This window comes from Sturnira hondurensis, unplaced genomic scaffold (assembly GCF_014824575.4).
Source record: "Sturnira hondurensis isolate 20B ecotype Veracruz unplaced genomic scaffold, ASM1482457v3 Scaffold0025092, whole genome shotgun sequence".
Classification (NCBI taxonomy): domain Eukaryota; kingdom Metazoa; phylum Chordata; class Mammalia; order Chiroptera; family Phyllostomidae; genus Sturnira; species Sturnira hondurensis.
This window is the reverse complement of record NW_028097723.1, coordinates 103,815-120,405: the sequence shown is the minus strand read 5'-3', so window position 1 is coordinate 120,405 and position 16,591 is coordinate 103,815. Positions and strand designations below refer to the sequence as shown.

Below are 16,591 nucleotides of genomic sequence, written 5' to 3'. Positions count from 1 at the left end.
CTCTAGGGCCACACTCTGTTCTTTGTTCTTACTCTGATTGCTTTGTAGGGGAAACAGGGTCAATTGTATCTTCCTGTGACTGAACAAAAAATTCCTGCTTTTTTAATTCTCCCTTTACTCGTGAACATTGAATCCTCTTGGTGAGTTCATCAGTGGTGAATTTCAAAGGCATAACTCATTTTAAATCCCTCTATTTTGTGAGAATTTACTCTCCTTGGTCATGCACCATCTAGACCCTTGGACATGTCACACTCTGGGACCTTGTACTTCATGATGGTGCCCAACAGCAGAGCTCCATATATAGCAAGAAGACATGCAAATAGGGCTCCTCTGCTCATGAAAAGCAGCCCAGCGCTGACCCTGCAGCTCTGGAACTGGAGCCGAGCCCAGGATTCCCACGTGCTCCTTGTCCCTACTCAGGATAGAATACAGACCACTCACCATGGAGTTTGGGCTCAGCTGGATTTTCCTAGTTGCTCTTTTAAGAGGTACTTTATGGAGAATGAAAGACACTGAATGTGTGGATGTACATGACTGAGAGAAACAGCGGAGGGAGACAATTTTCTGACCTGTCATCTTTGTGTTTGCAGGTGTCCAGTGTGAAGTGCAGCTGGTGGAGTCTGGGGGAGGCTTGGTGAAGCCTGGGGGTTCCCTCAAACTCTCCTGCCTGGCTTTTGGATTCACCTTCAGTGACTATGCTATGCACTGGGTCCACCAGACTCCAGGGAAGGGGCTGGAGTGGATCTCAGCAATTAGTAGTGATGGTGGTAGCACATACTACGCCAACTCTGTGAAGGGCCGATTCACCATCTCCAGAGACAATGGCAAGAACACACTCTACCTGCAAATGAACAACCTGAGAGTCGAGGACACAGCCATGTATTACTGTGTGAGAGACACAGTGAGAGAAAGTCAGTGTGAGCCCAGACACAAACCTCCCTGGAGACAAGAAGGATGGAATGCAGAAGACACTCTGGACACCAGGGGGCGATCAGGGCACACTGAGTTCAGGGAGCAGCTTCAGATGGAATTAAGAGCTGGTTTCCTGGCAGGTGTGGGGTTAGCTCTCCACACAGCAGTTTTCCTCTGTGAGCCTCCCTCCCTCCATGGCTCTGTGCTGACCTCTTCAGTATCTGAGTTACAGAGGCTTGTTGTCATAGGAGTATAACCCTCTCACATGCTCCAAAGTCAGAGAGACACATGCATTGGTTTTCCCTTATAATAATGAAACATCAATGAATCATCAAACCTTCTGACCAAAGTCAGCTGAATCCAACCAGAGGCTCTGCTGGACCAAACAGCCATCCCATCTCCACACAGCTCAGTGTCCAAGCTGGTCCGAAGCAGGACCTGTGCCTGTTTGATGGCAGGCATCAGAATTGTAGGAAGTGAACACCAGAGAACAAAGGCCCCCAGAGATGGCACTCATTGCCTTGACATCATTCTCACAGCCCCAAGTGGAGGTGACACCACACAGAGGCAGAGGGACACACAGAGCTTTCTGTGGGTGTCTAGGCTGAGGACAACATACACCCCAAGGGAACATGGAGCATATATCATGTAGAGTTGATATCTCTAGGAGGAACAGGACTGGCCCTTCAGCAAGTAAGCTTATTGTACTAAGTACTGATTTGCAGTCCCCAGGTTGTTTACTGAGTTGTGATCCACCAACGATTAATACCAGGCTGTGGTTCTCAACTGGAGTCTGTAAAAAGCTGAGAACTTTTTCTGAATTTTCCCAATAATGATGACACGTGTAAGCACAGACCTGAATTCAGCCACTTCTCCTTTCTGTCACACTCTGACCCATGTGCTGGATATAGCCTCATAGAATTAGGGATACATTTCTATTTCTCCTTTTCAATTTCTGTTGGCATTCTACATATTATTTTATATGAGTTTCTAGTTTACAGCAAAGTGGTCAGACATTTACCCAATGTGTGATGTGATGTCCCTATTGACCCAGTGCCCCCACCTGGCACCACACACAGTATTTACAGTGTTATTGACTATGCAGTACTTTACATCCTTGTGCTTAATCTATAACTGTTGATTTTTACTTCTTAATCCCTTTACCTTTTTCACCCAGGCTCCCAAACTTCCTCCCCTCTAGAAATCCTTACTCTGTTCTCAAGGTCTATGTGTTTGTTTTTGTTCTGCTTGCTTATCTATTTTGTTCTTTAGATTTCACATATCAGCGAGATGGTGGTGTATTTCTCTGTATCTGTCACACTAACTTCACTCAGCATGATACTTTGTGCATCCATCCATGTTGTCACAAATAGAAATATTTTTATGGCTCGGTGAATATGATGGGTTGATTTTCAAATTGGTAGCTTGGCCAAAATGTCTTCTTTTTTCATTTTCACCAATAATTTTATCACCTGTGTGGTGTAAAACTGATTGTACTCATTTTTAAAACGATTTTATTTGGCCCTGGCTGGCGTAGCTCAGTGGATTGAGCACGGGCCTGCGAACAAGATGATCCCGGTTCGATTCCCAGTCAGGGCACATGCCTGGGTTGCAGGCCAGTTCCTTGCAGGCTAACGACCAGCAGGGGACACACAAAAGGCAACCATACATTGATGTTTCTCTCCCTCTCTCCTTCCCCTCTAAAGGTAGATTAAAGAAATAAAATCTTAAAAAAAGATTTTATTTATTTATCTTTTTTAAAATTTTTTATTTATTTATCTTTAGAGGGGAAGGGAAGGAGAGAAGGAGAGAAACATCAATGTATGTTTGCCTCTCATGAGTCTCCTGCTGGGAACTGGCCCGCAACCCAGGCATGTGCCCTAACTGGGAGTCAAACCCCGATCATGTGGTTTGCAGGCCCATGCTCAATCCACTGAGCAACACCAGCCAGGGCTGATTGCTCTCATTTAATGTGTCAATTTGATCACTATCAACTTCAACTGGTCTACTTGACCATGGAACATCATTCAGATAAAAATGTCCATGATGAAATTTCACAAAACTCTTTTGACACATTTGGCATATTGCAGCATCTTCTTCATACACAGCATATATATATTTCTCAGTCGCCCATGCCCTGTGAGCTGAGATGGGACCTTCCTTTTCAGGGCATGTGTTGGGCAGCAGAAGTCACAGGGGATGAACAAATCCTGGCTCTTGCCACAGTAGCAGGTTCAGAGGTATCTGGAGAGGGATTTCTTCTGAGGGATGGGCCTTCCTGTTCATAAAAATATATAAAGTAAGAGTTGGACAACAGGTAACTTTAAATATCCTGTTTACCAAACTTGATAAGGATAAAGAACCACAGCCAATGCAGGTATTTCTAAGACATATTTGTAGGTGAATTTTAAGTAGCTAGGGACAGTGATGGATTTATTGACAAACTACATACAGCATTTTGAAGATACATTGACCCAGGAATAAGACATTCAGGCATTAAAACCAAGAACCAGTAGAGATTGTCTCTGTGTCACTTAAAGGTGGGATCTCAACGAGGTCCTGTGGGGGCCTGTTTCTCAGTGGGAGGGGTTAGGTCTGCACAGAGCTCAGGGACTTGTGAGGGGAGACATACCTTACATCATGGATTAGCATTTAGACTCTCTGATTCCTTCTGAGCATGGTCCCTGTGTCCTCTATCTCCTCTCAAGTAGGGTCAAGTTGTCAGCTATGAAATACTCTGCCTCATGAATATAAAAGTGAGGAGAGGTAGTCTAGATTAAGTATGGGTCAGTCTGTGGCCTGAGAGCCACAGCGACAGCCACAGTCCACATCCTCCCCTACAGAAGTCCTGATGGCACAGCCCCTCACCATGGATTTGAGCTGGAGAGCCTTCTTTCTGGTGGAAGTGGCTACAGGTAAGAGGCTCTTCAGTACCTAAGTTAAGGAGGGGACCTGGGACAGCTGAGGGGTATTTACCTTCATTTACATTCATTGTCTCCTCTCCACAGGTGACCACTCCCAGGTGCAGCTGGTGAAGTCTGATGCTGAAGTGAGGAAGCCAGGGACTTCAGTGATGGTCTCCTGCAAGGCTTCTGGATGCACCTTCATCAGCTACTATATGAACTGGTCATGACAGGCCCTGGGACAATGGTGTGAGGGAAGGGAGGTGGTTAATCCATGACAACAGTGGCAAAATCTATGAACAGAAGTTCCAGGGCAGAGTCACCATGACAGCAGACAATTCTGTGAACACAGCCTACATGGAGATGAGAAGCCTCAGAGCCCAGGACACGGCCCTGTAGTACTGTGTGAAAGACTCACAGTGTCAAAGTCAGTGTGAGCCCAGACATGAACTACTTTGGGGAAGACAGGAGGGCTGAGCTGCAGGGGGTGATAGGGCCACTAGGGGGCACTTGGGACACTAGACTGTGCTCAGATCTGTTCCACCACAGAGACCCAACCCAGGAGCAGGTGTGGATCTGGTGGGGACCCTTTATCTGGAGGGGCCTTTATCTTGGGAGCAGAGAATTCCTCTGAAATCTCTCAATTGCATCCAGGAACACTTTTCCCTTCTTTGTGGCTCTGGTTTCCTGCAATCTCATTGCAGACAGCAAAGGAAGAAGTGATGCCATCTGTTTGCAAATGAGATTCCACCCTTTGCCCAGGATCTTTCCTTCACCACTCTCCTGTATGACAATTTTCCTCCTTGGCAATGAACCTCCCTGAGTGCTCTTGTATTCCCTGTGGTTGGAAACCTGTCTCAAATCAGGATTCCAGCCCTGTCCAGTTCCCTTTTTGCTGAGTTCAGGCTCTCTGTGCCACATCATGCACACAATGTCCTCACAGGTCTCCTTCCTTCTGAGAGGCCCCCATCACCTTACAGGGGTTGTGATCATCCCTCCTCATCTCCACTCCTCAGGTATCTGTCCTCCCTGCCACACGTTACTCTCCTTCCCCTCATTTACTTGGTGGGTATGGAAATGCACTTGAACATAAGTTTCAATAATCACTGTATTGTTACTCTGATTTAGTTTCCTTTTGAAAAGGACACATGATTTCATGTATGTCCCAACTGGGAATTCAGGATGTCAAACCTTCGTCATCACCTTAACTCAGTCACCCCTAACTTAATCATATCTGCAGAGTGCTGTCTTATGAGGGAATACTCATCAGTCCCAGCAGCAGGAACCTGGGTGTCCTGACTCTTTGGATTAATCCATCCTGGTTCCCTGATGGTCTGGGTCTCAGCTTCACCCCAAGAACCTGGGGACATACTTCCTTCCTGAGGTCCTTGAAGTTGTGTGGGAGAGTGTGAGTTAGTGCACACACACATGTTATCTTGTTGGGACATGTGTTTGGGACTGTATGTTGTGTGCTGTGTGCATACACTTATAATTTAATCTCTGTTCTGAATGTCCCACAGCCAATAGAAAAAGGACTTTCCTAAATGACAAGGAGAACCAGGCCCCAGGGAGAGTACAGGCCACCAGGAAGCCTGTGTTTCCCTCTCTGTCTGGTGGGTGTGACTCTAAGGACAAGAGAGTGTCATGGATACACATTTCTTTGGGATCTTCTCCTTTACATACACCACTTTCAGAGGGTCTAAGACAATACCTGTAAAGAGGCTTAAAGGTGAGGTGTCTCTTACTCAAAGTCCTCCTTGTCTCCAGGTGTCCTGTCCCGGGTGATCTGCATGAGTCAGGCTCAGGATTGGTGAGTCCCAGAGAGGAGATGTTAGGACAGAGTGCACAAAGGCACACCCCAACATTCCTTACAGAGCAGAATCATAGCCCAGGGGCATGTCCCTGATCCAGCTGTTCCTGAAGCTGAGGTCTGTTACCACAAAAGACATGGCTTGTCACAACACAACCTGACAAATTTGTCTCAAATGAAGTTAAAGAAAACTAACCATTACTAGAACCATCTTATAGAAAAAAATGAGGTTTTTAGCCAATGTAATCTCTTAAACTAGGTGGCTGAGTCCATTTTTGAAGAAATTGACATAACCCAACATGAACTGGCTACATGTGGATGAAAATGAACACATAAAGAAGCAGAGCCCTGGAAATGTTGGGTCTTGGCCTCCTTAATCCCACCACCCATGTACCTGGTGGCATCTGCACCCCGTTCAGCACATTGACCCACACAGCATGTGCCTTCATGCCCAGGTGATGCCCAGCTTGTGTGGAGAAGCTGACAGCATTCTGAAGGGTCATGTGCAGATATGAAACAGATGTAAAAGAGGAAGGAGACAAGCCCTATAAAATTTACTTATGGTTAATGACAGATGAACCTGTCTGTTGCATTCCTGATTAGAACCATGTCACAATCCACAAAGCCATAGACCCATATGGTGAAAATAAGCCTAAACCCCTATGTCTCTCTAGTTTCATAGAATGTCAGACCCACTAGCTGCAGTAAGAGGGGGTTATTTAAATGATTTATTCACTCTGTAATCCATAGATGAAGAAAAATAATGCTCTTTATATCAATTATATTATCATTTATTCTCTAATTTAGATTATTGGTTGGCATCAAGGTTTGCCACAACAAAATATGTATATTTTTAACATACTTAGTCGATGACAATCTCTACCTCCATCTTCACCTAAGAATATCTAGTCATGACTGAGTTTGTTCTGTGCCCTCAATGCTTGAACCTGGTTTTGTCACAAAGTTTAGAAAATAAAACCAAAAATGAGGCAGGGAGGGTGCTGCACATTCAGGACTGCACTGGAGGATCATGAACTGGGGGCACAGACTGCATCCTGTAGAGTTCACACTAATATCTCCCAGTGATCCACACAGATGCTCCACCTGCTCCCACACTGGAAGAGTGTGCTCTATGGTCACACTCTGTTCTTAGTTCATACTCCTATCATTTTGGTTGAGAAAGGGTCAGATGGAACTCCCTGTATAATGAACATGAAACTTCTCTATCAGTGAGGGTGGAAATATCTTGGTGAGTACAGTATTGGTGGTTCTCTAAGTCATCCCCCATTCCAAATCCATCTCCACTTATGACAATGTACTCTCCTAGGTCATCTGCCCATCTCCTGGGGCAGATCATACACTGACTAGGGAGGGCACAGGACTAGATAAATGAATAAATCATTTTATTTTTCATATTATTATTGTTTTCTTCAACACAGGGCAATTTTCCATTTCTTTTAGAGAGCAAGGAAGGGATACAGTGCAGGAGAGAGAGAGAGAGAGAGAGAGAGAGAGAGAGAGAGAGAGATTGCTCGCTGTAAATTCCCAGTCATACACACGCAGACCTGGCATCTAAGCTGCCACTTTCAGTTACAGGATGACACTCCAATAAACTGAACCAAACTGTATGAAACTTGGGAGTAATTGTCAACAGACCTGTTCCCTGGGACAGGTCACACTATGGAATATGCTCTTCATGTCACAGTCCAAACGCGGAGCTCCCCATATAGCAGGAGGACATGTGAATAAGGCCCTTCTTCTCATGGAAAAAACAGCCCTGCCCTGACACTGCAGCTCTGGGACAAGAGCCCAGCCTGGGATTACCAGGTTTTCCCAGTCCCTGCTCAGGAAAGAACACAGACCACTCACCTTGAAGTTTGGGCTCAGCTGGGTTTTCATTGTTGCAATTTTAAGAGGTAATTTATGGAGAACCACAGACACTGAGTATATAAGTGGATATAACTTAGAAAATCAATGAATCTGTGACAGTTTCCTGACCTGACATCTTTGTGTTTCCAGGTGTCCAGTGTGAGGTGCAGCTGTTGGAATCTGAGGGAGGCTTGGTGAAACCTGGGGAGTCTCTGAGACTCTCCTGGGAAGCCTCTGGATTCATCTTCAGTTGCTACTGGATAAGCTGTGTCCACCAGGCTCCAGGGAAGGGGCTGGAGTGTATCTCATGCATTAGTAGTAGTAGTGGTAGCACATACTTCCCCAACTCTGTGAAGGGTCAATTCATCATCTCCAGAGACAATTCCAAAAATGAGCTCTATCAGAAAATTAACAGCCTGAGAGATGAAGACTCAGCCATGTATTACTGTGGGAGAAACACAGTGAGGGGAAGTCTGTGTGAGCCCAGACACAAGTCTCCTTGTGGGAGACAGGAGGGCCAGGCAGCAGGGAGAACCAAATACACCAGGGGGCACTCAGAACACAATATGATTGATCTTAGCAAAGACTTTTTCTTTTTCTGATCTTGGACAATAACCAATGATAATTTTCTTTTTTTAAAATATTTTATTTATTTATCTTTAGAGGGGAAGGAAAGGAGAGAGGGAGATAAACTTCAATGGATGGTTGCTTCTCCTGCATCCCCTGCTGGGAACTGGCCCCTGCTGGGAACTGGCCTGCAACCCAGGCATGTGCCCTGACTGGGAATCGAACCGTGATCCTCTGGTTTGCAGGCCCGCGCTCAATCCACTGAGCTACGCCAGCCAGAGCAATGATAATTTTCTTTCATGGGGCAACATTTGTGACATCCATGTGTTGAAACGATGGAGATGTATCATTCATCAGATTTCTGTAATGTTTATTAGAAGGATGCTTGATGGAAGTCCCAAGTGTAATAATACATGCCAATAATATGTACAACATAGAAGATAAATAAGCAGTGACTTAAAAGAAGTGGTGGCACAGAGAAGTGACACATGCTGGATAAATGCAGAACAGGTCCACTATTCTGCAGAATTGGGAACTTTCTCAATGATCTCCTACAAAGCGCCACCAGTGACATTCACCAAACAGTGAAAACAAAACAGATTCCCCTGTTTTGCCCTTGAACTAAGTAAGAAACCAGTGCCTGTTGGGTGTTGGGAACATCCCTTCCTGCTTTCAGAGGCTATAACCCCACTGACAGGTGAAAGGTCCCCATGGCTAAGGGACCTTGGACCATAAGCCACCAAGGACACAAAACTAATCTTCCCGGCAGAGGCTGTGCCTCTGCCTGCTTTACTTCACCCTGCTTGTCCCCAGGTGGATGACTAGTTAGCCAATGACCTGTAAGATTCCTCAAGGGAAAGACAACCTAAGGCAAGCATCATAATGAAGGGGCAATCAGGGAAAGGTTTAGGGGATTATGGAGGAGGGACAAACAACCTCATCCTCGGCTTTACCTTAGTCTGAGTCCTCATATGATCTGTAAAAAGTCTCCTAATCTCTTGGATGCTTTGCTTCCCCTGCTTAATTCTGGCATGAAACAATGCTGATGTGGGTTGCAGCCCTGTGATGGAACTGGCAGTTCCTGGTTGGGGACAGTAGGGCCTGAGAAAGAATGCATAAAGTCCTATGAAACCTGCTTTGCTAGAAATGTCCTCAATTTAAATGTTAAGGGCCCAAGCACAAAAAAAAGTTTGTTTTCCAAGGTTTTACAGCTTATTGACATTACCCAGTCAACCAGACACTGATGCCAAAAGATCCCCATGATCTCAGAAATGGGGATCTTTGATATGCATTCCTGTGCAAGCTAAACTAAATAAAAACCCATTGAAAGAGAGGCAAAGCCACATTTCTCCTCTGAGAGATTGGTCAGCCTTCCTCCTCAAGCCAATCCTTTCTTGGTAGAATTATTCTCACCTACATCAGCATGGGGAAGATCTGCAGGTGGAGCTCCCCCACAATTGGGCTGCTGGATTTTGAGAACACAGAGCTTGTGTGGGAAGTCACACAGATCCTCCATGAGCAACCCTAGAGAAGACTGCCTTTGAAAAGAAGCCTGAGTAACAAGAAGTGTTGTATGAATTCTCATGCCTGATGCCTTCATCTGTGTGTTTGGTCACTAATATTCACACTTGACCATGACTGAAGATGTATCTACAATTTTCACTGATGGAGACCGGGGTATGCGAGGGAAGTCAATAAGTCCATCTTTGGAAAGTGCTGGTATTTTTAAACAGAAATTCCCCAATATGGGGGTGCAGGAATTTCTGGTAAAGACAATTATATGTAGAGTATTTGGCATAAAATGTCCCCTATGACTGAAGAATATAAAGTAATATGGAACCTAAACTATACATAAAATGTTGGGATAGAAATACAAGCACTTCCTTATGGACAGCCATGTCCAGCATGGCTGTGTATTAAAATGCAATAATTTACACTGGGATTGTGACACTTGATGAGTGCAAGGAGCTGCTCATCATGTTATTTATCATGGAGATGTCTTCCTCCATGGTTGACCCTGCAGAACATTGGGCCCTGTTGTTCCCTGTTGTCATATGAGTACTGGTTTCTTAACATCTCCCAAATCACCACCAAAAAGTATATGGATTACAGCTGGCATTTTTACATGGATGGACAGGCTCTTGTAGGAAAGACCACCACACAGTGAATGTTATAAAATACTGCATCATAACTTAAGAGTGAATCGGATCGGTCAGCTGAATTATGGGTACTTTCTCCTGGTAGACACACATACCCCAGTGCCCAGGCCATAGGTCAGGAAGACAGCATTGAAAACTGGGTTACCACAGAGATAACCATATGGAGCCTGAGCCTGCAGAAATTGTGAGAGATGTAAGGGGCACATTGAGTAGGGTCTGACAAGTGTTATTGGAAGAAACTCTTAGGACACAGGAGCCATCAGTGAAACTTCCTGGAGCCCTGTTGAAGCAGTCGCAGGGTATGGGGCCTTGTGTCAAAATGTCACAGGGAGCTTGTGAAAAGGAGTGATGGGCTGAAAGTGTATATATTCCTCTTGTGTTCATGGTGGAGCCAAATGTCATCAACCTCTGTCCTGTCTCCCAGTCACAGAGATGGCATCTGGCCCTGGGACTGATGCCCTTGGGGAATGACCTGCATTGCTCACCATGGATGGGTCAGAATGTGTCCTGTGGCCCAAGGAGGCTGTGAATGGGTCCTGGCAGGAATACATACTCGTTTTTCTCTGTGCTTCACAGACCTTCATCAGGTGCCACTTTTCAGTGGCTGTGAGAGAAATTCAATGTAGACACAGCACCACATGAACAAATGCACTAAATTTTCTCACATCGAGGGACACACTTTACCAAATCTAACAACAAACAAAAAGGAAACACATCAGATGGAGTTATTGAGTTCCATATCATCTTCATAGTCCTGGTTTGACAGAAATGGAAATGAGATATCAAAACATGTTTCCTGTTGGGGCAGGCTCCATTCGAAGCCCTCAGCCCCAGCCCCCACCGATGAGAATAAGTCTACCAAGACATGATCTGCTTTGGGAGGCAAGGTGGCCAATCTCTCAAAGGAGAAGGGCCAAGAGCCTTTTCCTGAATAGGTTTTTATTGGATTCAATTTGCACAGGAATACAGGTAAAGCTCATCAATCATTCTCAGGCAGTAAGGATCAAACAATAGATAACATACAAAGAACTATGAGTGTTACAGAGTACAGCTGAGAGGGGGGTCCCACAAAGTTATTTGGAATGAGGTCCAGAACTCAAGGTGTCCAGGGAACATTAATATATCCTCACCTCTTTCCCCCCTATACGTGTGAGTTGGGGGAAGGGACAAATTGAGCAGGGCCATTGAGAGTTGCTCTGTACAGCAAACACTTTGCAGCTAAGCTCTGGCATGGCCATTTAACATATCTATAACCTTTAACTGGTTCCATAGATATGTTAAATAGCTGTGGCCATGCTCTGAGCCAGGGGGATAGAAAGGAACTTCTCCCACAAAAAGTAACTGGGAGGAAGTCTCCCAGGTTACGGTGCCTGCATGAGAGCTTGGAGATGATTGGCTCTATGACATGGGGCCATACCTGGCCAGACTCATGATGACAGCCCAGTAAACTTGGAATAATACAGGAGTGCTGGCAAGTGTAGCTCATTGTAGGAGAAATTGGAAATGGGCTGAAGAGGAGAACTAAGGAGGGGATTTAAAACCCAGACTCAGCAGCCATTGGGGGAGCCATGTGGCTTTGCCAGGGTGGGGACCCCTGCAGCTATGTAAGAGGAGAGAAAGCCACACACCTCTGGCAGAGTGGGAACCCTTGCAGCCATGTGAAGGGGATATAGCCACAAGATTTTGCCAGAGTGGGGACCCCAGCAGCTTTAGTACAGGGAACCACCATGTGGCTTTAGCAAAGAATTGCCACTAGGCTTTGCCAGAGCGGCAACCCTACCCTCTCCAAAGCTTTGCAGGGAGAACTATGTGGTTTTGGCCAGAGTGCAGACACGTGCAGCTCTGGTAGAAGAGGACCACGTGGCTTTGGGGTGCTCCTTTTCGCCAAGTGGCCCGGGAAGAAGGAGAGACTTTTCCTGGAAGAAAGGTGAAAGAACTCTTTGCCAGTAGGCCATGAGAGGGTGCCTCCTGGCTTTGGTTTAATTGGAGATTCTGCCTGGATGGCAACACAGCTGATGGTGTCAGTGGCCTAAAACATGGAAGTGTTCTTCTTTTCCTGAGTTACAGTACCCCAAATTAGGGCAGAAGGAGAAGAAAGCTCTGTGGGCATCTGTGGGTACCCAAAAGGACTTTGATATTTTAATGAGGACATTGTGTCACTAATTTTTTGTCTGTATAGCTTTAAAAAACTTTCCTTTTCACAAATCTCTGGCATTGAGAGACATCTTTCTTCTGGTGGCCAAAATAAGGAAACTTGTCCCCTGCTTGCACTGTACTATGAGAGCTTATTCTGGGTCAGGGTCTGTTAGCTAAAGGGCTACAAAACTTTGGGAAACAAACTCATTTACTGCTCAGACCCTTATCATTTGCCACTCTCAGAATCACAATGGCTGTGTGCTTTCATGTCTGTGAGAGATGTAGGGTCAATGGCATGGAGACAAAATCCAGAATGTGAGGAAGCTGGGGTGAGGGAATGAAGTGGGGAGTTATTATTCAACGGGCACTGAGTCAGAATAAGAAAGTGAGCATTTCTGAATTTGGAAGGTGATAATGGTTACATAGCAGTGTGACTATACTTAATGTCATTGTGTCCATTTAAAATTGATGGGCATGTTGTTTGTTAGTGTGTATTTTACCACAAATGTCATACCAACACTAATGACAGGTGTGCACATGTTTTCCAGGAGAGGCGTTGCCTTCTGACCCTGCAGGGTTGGAATGGAGTCCGGACTGCTGCAGCAAGTTGGTATGCAAGGTCACTTCTATGAGCTCATTTTGGGGCAAGAACCTCAGAAAGAGTGTGCCTGTCCCATGAGTATTTCCAGGAAAATGGATTTTGGGAAGACGGGCAGCCTAGGTCAGAATTCTGAGCCACAAGGTCCCTGAAACGAGAACAGTTTCTGAGGTATATGTATGGGGTATAGGGCAGAAGGTAAGGCATGTCTTTAGGGGGCAGGGAATTATAAGGGCCGGAGTGTCTCTTTGAGGGAGATGCAATGTGGGTGGCATGTCATTAGGGTCATCACTCTCTATCTACATCACGGGGATGCCAGGATGATTGATAGTGGGGACCCACATCCTCCATGATGCTCACCACACACAGGGTCCTGCCGCCCAGAATGGATGGCCCCTTCTCAGAAGACACGTTGTTACCATGAATTTTCACTTTACAGTGCCCCCTCAGCCAGTAGCTAATGTATCCCTCTGAGCTCACCAGGCAAGGCAGTGACAAAAATGACAAGACCTTCAACAGGTTCCACTTCTCTGTGTTTCATGCTCTCCAAAGCTCCTGGAAACCTGGGACACAGACACACAGGTGTCACCTGAAATGCATCTCAGAGCAACATCACAGGGACAGGTGAGCAGGGTAAGACATGTGCAGTCTGAGGCCCTCTGGGCCAGTTCAGGACACAAATAACTGGGCTGAGCATAGCCTTGGTGAGGGGCTCAGTTTTCCTCCTCCACATTGGGGAAGGGGGCATGAGTGGGTTTTAGAGCACATGTGTCCCCTGAGGCTCAGATGTGCTGCTCCCTGGAGGAGGCGTTCTCCATGCTCTCTCTGGGCATCCACCTCCCTTTCCTTCATTCTGGCCATACTGGCCTGTGCCCTGTGAACCTCACAGCAGCCTTCCAGTATTTCCAGAACAGTGGTGTCATCTCCATAACAGATGTCACCTCAACCCTATGTGTTTGCACCAATCCCTCACTCTCAGTTCTTTGTCAACAAAGGGAGAATCTCCTGAAACATTTGTCACCTGCGGAAATCTCCCAGGTGTTCCATGGATGTCCTCAGTCTATCAGATGTGCCCCAGTCCTCACTGTGCACTATTAAATAATGGGAACTGCAGTGGGAATTTTCTGTGTGTGGAGGGTGTACGAGACCTGGGGAAGCAAACCTGGTTTTATGCATTTACCAACGTGTTAAATCTCATCATGCATTTCACTTCAATTTAGTATTTTAGTGAAAGATACACTTGCTCTGCATTATGGTTTCTCTCCATGTGTCATATTGGCCCATCATGAGTTTCCAGGTCCCTTCTAGTACATCTCCATTATCCCCTTCTACCAGGGTCTCAGATGAATGTCAGAATGGCAGGTTCCAAACTGATTCTATGATCGGGAAGCAGGACCTGTCATCCACCCATATGTTAGAACACCTATTGGCCTGAGTGAGTGCCTGTGTCTCTCTGGGAGAACGCACCTCCAGGATTTCAGGGCCTCATGTGGTCTAAGAATGTGGGAGGCCTCTTGAGTGGCTCATCTATGGGAAGGGGCTGCCTGAGCTGCCCTGGGAGGAGTGAGGTGAAAGGAAGGACACAGAGTGTGTAGCACCTGTCTCAGCTGCAGGGCCAGGGTTGTACTCCTGGCAGCTGTTTCTGACAATTGTGGTACATTCCCTGGAGCTGGGCTGATACAGAGGCTGTACCTTAACCACCACCTGGAAGCCCGGGGGCCTCAGCCAGGTCAAGGAAAATATTTTTTTTTATTTTACTCTTGTTTTACATCAAAATTTTCATCAACTGTTATTTTTTTATAAAATTATGATTTTCCAATCAGACAACAATGAATCTATTTCACATGATGTTTTTCCACTTGGGCAGATGTTTGGGCATAATTTCAATCTGTTCTAATATTCACTTGAACAATGCATGAAATTAAAAGTGTGTGGAACTTCATCCAGTCCAGCTTTAATTTTTAAATGTGGAGAGAAGGGCTGTCCATTGTCATGATTCAAAGTTGTTTCATAAAACAACTATGCTCCCATCCCTGACCCACGTCATAGAGTCTCAGAGAAGAAATATGCTCAGGGACCAGAAGGGTATGAGCAGTAACCTACATCTCTCCTTACTTATGAGAATGGAGTTCCCTGTATGCAAATTTCCTTCTCACATCCAGTTCAAATTGTCCCCTGGGCTGTGGGGGCTCACAACTAGCTCCTGACAGAGGGCTGAGGTTTCTCGAGAAGGCAGAGTTGTGCTCTAGAGAAAATGAAAAAGTTGGGTCTCCTCCTGTGCCTGATGACAGCCCCCCTGGGTGAGTGTCTCAGTGTCAGAAATGGTTCTATGGGATGGTGGTGACTGCACATTACTGAGAGGGTCTGATGTTCCTTGTCCCCAGGTGTCCTGTCCCAGGTGCAGCTGCAGGAGTCAGGCCCAGGACTGGTGAAGCCCTCACAGACCCTCTCCCTCACCTGCACTGTCTCTGGGTTCTCTTTAACCAGCTATGATGTGCACTGGACCCGTCAGGCTCCAGGGAAGGGGCTGGAGTGGGTCAGTGCCATGTGGGCTGGTGGAAGTACATACTACAACCCAGCACTGAAATCCCGACTCAGCATCACCAGGGACACTTCCAAGAGCCAAGTTTATTTAGCACTGAGCAGTCTCACAAGCGAGGACACAGCTGTGTATTACTGTGTGAGAGACACAGTGAGGGGAAGTCAGTGTGATCCCAGACACAAACCTCCTTATGGGAGGCAGGAGGGCTTGCCTTCAGGGGCAACTTGGGCACCAGGGAGCACTGTGGTCTCACCAATCACGGAAAATAGCCCCAGAGGTTTGTGTGGACCTGATGGGGAAGGAAGGAGCTTCCACTTGAGGAAAGGGGTTTCCTCTCACAGGTCACAGCTGCATATAGGGACTTTGCCTTCTTTTCAGTGAATCTGATTTCTGGGGTTTTCACTGCAGGCAAGAAACAAGAAAGTAAACATGTTTGCAGATGAAATATCACCAGGGACTACCTACCTCTTCTTCAGAAAGTTTCTATTTTTTTCCTTTCTTAACAAACTGCACCACAGTTTATTATGAAATTATACCTCAAATGTGACTGAGGAGTGTGATCCAGAAGAACAAATGCTATGTTCATAGCAAAACATAAGCAAATATTTATAGATGTTTATGAAGAAGGTAGAAACCTTATTCATAAAGACATAAACATCTCAAAAGTTTTCCTAATTTTGAAGTAAGCAAACTAGGGAACATGCATGAATGGAATCTACTCAGCAATGAAATAATGATCAGGTAACACAGGAATCAATTCTGGTGAGTTTCAGGGATTACTCAGCATGTAATGCGCCAGGTTGAGAGACTACAAAGGGATGTGTCCTGGTGTTCACAGGTCCACACCAGGAGGACAGTGGGAGGTGGGACTTTCTGTCCCTTTCTCACTGTTACCAGGCTGGAAGCTGCACTCTGTGATCACACTCTCATTCTCAGCAGGCCATAATGAATGGATGGCTCCAAATATGGAAACTGACACCTGCAGGCTCCTATAAATGGACGGTGTCCACCACCATACCTGCTGCTGTCCTGAAAGCAGCTGGCTCCTCCAGGTGCCTCTGTGTTTGGTTCTCCCACAAGCACAGAGCCCTATGG

The 16,591-nt window shown here is 46.0% G+C and overlaps 1 gene segment (V, D, J or C); it reads left to right on the top strand.

Annotated features, from left to right (window-relative positions):
- Window positions 1-376: 376 nt before the first annotated feature.
- On the top strand, window positions 377-13,475 carry LOC118982168 (immunoglobulin heavy variable 3-23-like). The segment is given in 3 exon segments: window positions 377-488; window positions 591-889; window positions 13,438-13,475. Coding segments are annotated over 3 exon segments (357 nt in total).
- The last annotated feature ends 3,116 nt before the right edge of the window (window positions 13,476-16,591 follow it).